Source organism: Danaus plexippus, chromosome 12, assembly GCF_018135715.1.
Source record: "Danaus plexippus chromosome 12, MEX_DaPlex, whole genome shotgun sequence".
NCBI classification, from domain to species: domain Eukaryota; kingdom Metazoa; phylum Arthropoda; class Insecta; order Lepidoptera; family Nymphalidae; genus Danaus; species Danaus plexippus.
In genome coordinates this window covers 1,535,456-1,540,284 of record NC_083545.1, presented here as the reverse complement: position 1 = coordinate 1,540,284, position 4,829 = coordinate 1,535,456, and the positions used below count along the sequence as shown (strand labels likewise).

Genomic DNA, 4,829 nt, shown 5'->3' with positions numbered 1-4,829 from the left:
TAGCTTTCAATACGTAAGGCCCGTAGGCAATTACAGGTCAAGTTGAAATGGCTATTTATATTTGTTGGATAGCTAGCTCCGTTTTCCAGATCACTTGTTTGTCCACACTTTCGTGGTTTGACGCTCATGATTGTTATTTTAGAGTGCGATATTTGAATTGACAAAGTACATTTAGACTTGTGAGGTTTCGAGTAAAGAGTTACACTTTAAAATTCGACTTTTTACTTACATCTAGATGGCATATGATGAAAGTTAAAGATTACTTTGAAGTTATTGGGGTAACAATAAAAATGTATAATATTTTGTTTTGCATATAAGCTTTTCTTTGTGTGGCTATATTTTAAATACATAATGTACTGAAACAACGCTTCTTATTTACAATTAGAGAATCACGAACAAAAAACCTATTTCTTTTATAAAAAATAATAATGTCAATTACTGTCAAATTTGACATTATACCTACATATATTATCATTTACATTTTTTTTTTACCTCAACACTATGTGAGTCGTATAAGTAGCTACAGAAATAATAACACAATGCCGCCCAAAAAAGGAAAAGGTAAAGATACTACACAAGCGGCCAAAGCTATGGCGATGGGGCCTCCACCGAAACCAAAGAAGATCCCACCACCACCAGCCTGCTTCGGTCCAGACGACTTAGCGAAATTCAAAGAAATGTTTAAAGCTCACGATGAAGAAGGTATTGACAAGGTATCTGTATATACAAGATAATCATTTTCTATTAATTATAAAATATTTTCTCGAAAATAATTATAAAGAAACGTAAAAGTGTTTAATTTTATTGATGCTATATCCATACTAATAAATTAGCTCGTGGCATCTTGTTTATTCTGAAACTGACAGATTTCTCGTTGGTAGCAATATCACAATTATACAAAATTAACAGGATTAATTTTATGCCGCCATATGGAAAGGTATTTAATTAATTTCAGGCAATCAATTCCTTTAGTATTATGTACCAGTTATAAATAGTACAAATTGTAAATTGAACAGGCTAGAAGCTATAGAGCTGTATTTGTCAAGTCATTTATTTTCATATAGGCTAAGAGATAATTTATTTAGATTTAATTAAATAATCTTGTTTTGATGTTTATGTTATTGACTTTGATTTTACAATAACATGATTTTAGGTGAAATTAGAGGCTATACCATTAATGTTGAGAAAACTTGGGTTCAACCCAAAAACAGCAGAAATAAAGGAACTATTCAGACTTTTTTTGGAAGATGATTTAGTTGACACTGTGGAGTATCACGAATGGTTGTTTATGATAGAAGCTAAAATGAACTGGGGTGATGACTTTGAAGTTGAGGTGACGAAAGCTTTTGCGGCGTTAGCCCATGACGATGAAGACACTGGTATAGCGGATTTAGAGCTTTTACGAGAAGAACTAATGACATGGGGAGAGCCATTGACCGAGATCGAATTTGTTGATTGGCTGAAATTAGCTATTAAAGACAAAACTTACAATCCAGAGGACGGCAGCTTTGCATATGTAAAGTTTATTGAAAACATGAATGCTAAGGATGAAAGATACATCAAAGAGCCGATCAACTTCTTCAAATTAGATCAAAAGACGTTAGCTGCAATGGCCATGCAGAAGGCACAAGAGGAAAAAGAAGAACAGGAGAGAAAGGAAGCTGAAAGACGAGCTAAAGAAGAAGCTAGACGGCAAAGGATGATAGCTGATGGCTTAATACCCCCCGACTAATGATAATCCATATATGAAGTGGGCTGTTATCGTTGGAAAATAATTAATACTGTGACTCTAAAACAAGATATTGGAAGTCCTTTCACCATTTTGGTGTAGGTATTCTCACAAATTTATAAACCTAAGCGATTTATTACAAAAGTTTATACAATCAATTCGTATTTATTAAATAGCATCTGCAAAATATTACGATTTACGAATACATCAAAAATTGTAAACAAGTTTTTATTTCAGAATAAATCATTATTGCATCTTGAAATTTGCTAATTAATAAAAAAAATAAAATGGGAATGTCAAGTGACATTTCACTTCGTATCAAAAAATTTTAGAAACTTTTAAACTTTCGTTTCACTAACTTGGTATATGAGTGTAAAGTTGTGTACAAGGTCGTTAACATCTTCATTGGCTTTTATTTTTTTATGGTTCAAAACCAGAGACATTTTTCACTCTTCATTTAATTTTGTTTGAAGATTTTAAACTAAAATTTTAACCTATTTAGATACCTTATCTGTATTTTTAAATAATATTTTTATTTTCCTCATTATCTTAATATACGAGTATAAAGCGAAACCTTGTCTGACACAGGTCGCCAGACATTAAAATATTATACGTTCCTATTTCCTTGTCGTCATTCTTGATTATTATTTACTGTTTAAATAAAATCTTAAATTTAAAATAAAACAAATAACATTATTATCTAATTCTGTATTTCAAGTGAATTCAATAGCTTTGCTTATAGCTACTGTGTGTTAACGTGTTAGTTCCTTATGAATATTAATCTACTCGTTTAAAGCGAGGCTGCATAATTTTTATCTGAGAAATAAGTGGGGCGGAGGTAATGCGAACATTTTTCGCGTCTAATTTACATGACAATAAAATGTAGGGCGTGAAATTATTAGATATGACGTGCCTAAATTACTGGAACTTTTTTCCGTCCGTGTGTCAACATATAAAGATATTTATTCAGTATAAGTTACTGTGTTAGCTCGTATTTTCATTCTGATTTACCTCAACATTTTAAATCCGATTAGCAGAATATATATATTATTTAATAACTAATAATACATTACACCTTGTTGACATTATTACACACACATATATATTTAATATATAAAGTTACGTAATTGTTTAACTTTATATATAAATATATTTTTAGAAAGTCAGAATAGAAGACTGTATGTATGTCCCTGTTATATGCAAGTGATTTTAAGTTTGTGGACGTTTCGACAAAATGTCATTGTCGAATTGCCATTATGTTGTGTCGTATCGAGTTATGGTAAATTGAATTCAGCGAGTGTTTGTTTAGTTGTTGGAAGGATTTAATTCAGTTACAAAGGATGTAACAAGTAAAAATTATTGAAATTAGTATCGTTATATCTTGAAAATTTTATATATCTTGTATGATTAATTATTTGTCATTATATTGCATTTAATTTTAGTAATAAATAATAATAATTGATTATAGATATACGATTCAAATTTTAAGTCACAACAGTACATTTTACTTCCACCTAAAACTCCTATAAGATCTCTTAACCTTGATTAAATACTTTCAGCTAAATTAGCCCATTGTTTTTTAGTAACCCAAAATTACAGTTTAGCGTGGTACTTATTTAATTTGTGAGTCAAAGTAGTCATTAAGGTCATTGCAGTAATCGCTATAATTGTTTACTTAGATGTAATAATTTCGGTTTAGTTACTTATCTGGTGTAAGCTTTTAAATTTTAAATATGTGATTGCATTTTAGAAACGCCAAATAAATATCCACCTTATTGATAATGATAGCCCTAAGCGTGGCTACGTATTAACTAAATGGCTTTTATGTACAGTTATATTAAAAGTAATAACTGAAGAAGTAAAAATTATTTTTGTTCTTTGCGACATACTTACTTAGTTTCAAATTAGGTTTCCTTTTGCATAGTGATGCACCTAGCTGTGGTTATAACAGCTCGAACATGGGCTGGCTCGACTGGGGAAGTACTACCCTCTTACAGAAAATCGGCGTGAAACAGTCATTAATGGCTGCGTTTCGTCCGATGAGTGAGAGATCTGGTTGTCCTTTTTTTTTTGGCGCCCTTGGAAAAAATGCCTTGCGCATCCCCTTTCCGTCGGGGGACGGAGAGCTGTATTAGGGACTCCCCGGAAAAAAGGTTCCCGGTACACCCACTAAAAGAACCCAGTGGCGCTCCGGTCTCGCGTGACTGACCGGGGTCTGGGAATCCAGTTTACATCCAACCCCCCGAAGATCTGGTTGCCCTAACCCAACCATTTCCTGACCTCTCCCTATTCCCAACCTTTCCTCCTTCTTCAACAACCAAGGGTGGCAACGCATTCGCAATATCTTTTATGTAGCAGATGTCCATGGTCGACGGTGACTACTGCCCATCAAGTAGACCGTCTGCTATTTTGCAGCCTTTGTCATAAAAAAAAAACATGTCTATCGATAGTTAAATATACGAAATATTTAACCAGCTTCCTCTGCAATATATTTAACATTTGAACATAAATCTATACTATTGTTGCTTCACTATTAACAAGCGTCTTAGATCATTCCATTTCAAGTTGAGATAAAATCTTTATATTGGGGATTTTAAATATTCCTGTTATTTATGAATAAATTCGTAAAAAAAAGTTAAGCTAGCATTTTTTCTTGACGCATTTTTAACAGTAAAATTTCACGGATTTTCAGAATATGAAAAGAATTGTTATTTTCAATCAATATTTTCTTTTCAACTTCAATAAATGTAATAATACGTACTAGTTTAGATTAATAATGTATCAGGTCCATAGGTCTGCAATGGGCAAATTGACGTACCATTACAGCTTTTATTTTTTATATTTTTATTAATTGATACTAAAAGTGTCCGGAGCAAGGTTCAATAAAACCTTTACGAAAAATGGTGAATGCTTCTAATAGTCTTGGATTAATTTCTTTGCATGTAATGGTTTATCTAGAAATATTATCTAAGTGTAAGTATAAAATCCGTGCAGTATAGTGAGTGTCAGGAAGTGTCTGGAACATTTCACCTCGGCACCCTCACCTCAAGTCTACGCTGTCGCACATACTGACTTTGATAGTGTCGTGGGCGAAGATTTA

General features: G+C 32.4%; 1 protein-coding gene across 1 annotated transcript; it reads left to right on the top strand.

The window, feature by feature from the left end:
* Window positions 1–316: 316 nt before the first annotated feature.
* On the top strand, window positions 317–1,883 carry LOC116772529 (uncharacterized). The gene is made up of 2 exons (XM_032664747.2): window positions 317–713; window positions 1,154–1,883. The coding sequence occupies exons 1-2, from the start codon at window positions 429–431 to the stop codon at window positions 1,730–1,732; spliced, it is 864 nt and encodes a 287-aa protein (XP_032520638.1). The 5' UTR covers window positions 317–428; the 3' UTR covers window positions 1,733–1,883.
* Window positions 1,884–4,829: the final 2,946 nt, after the last annotated feature.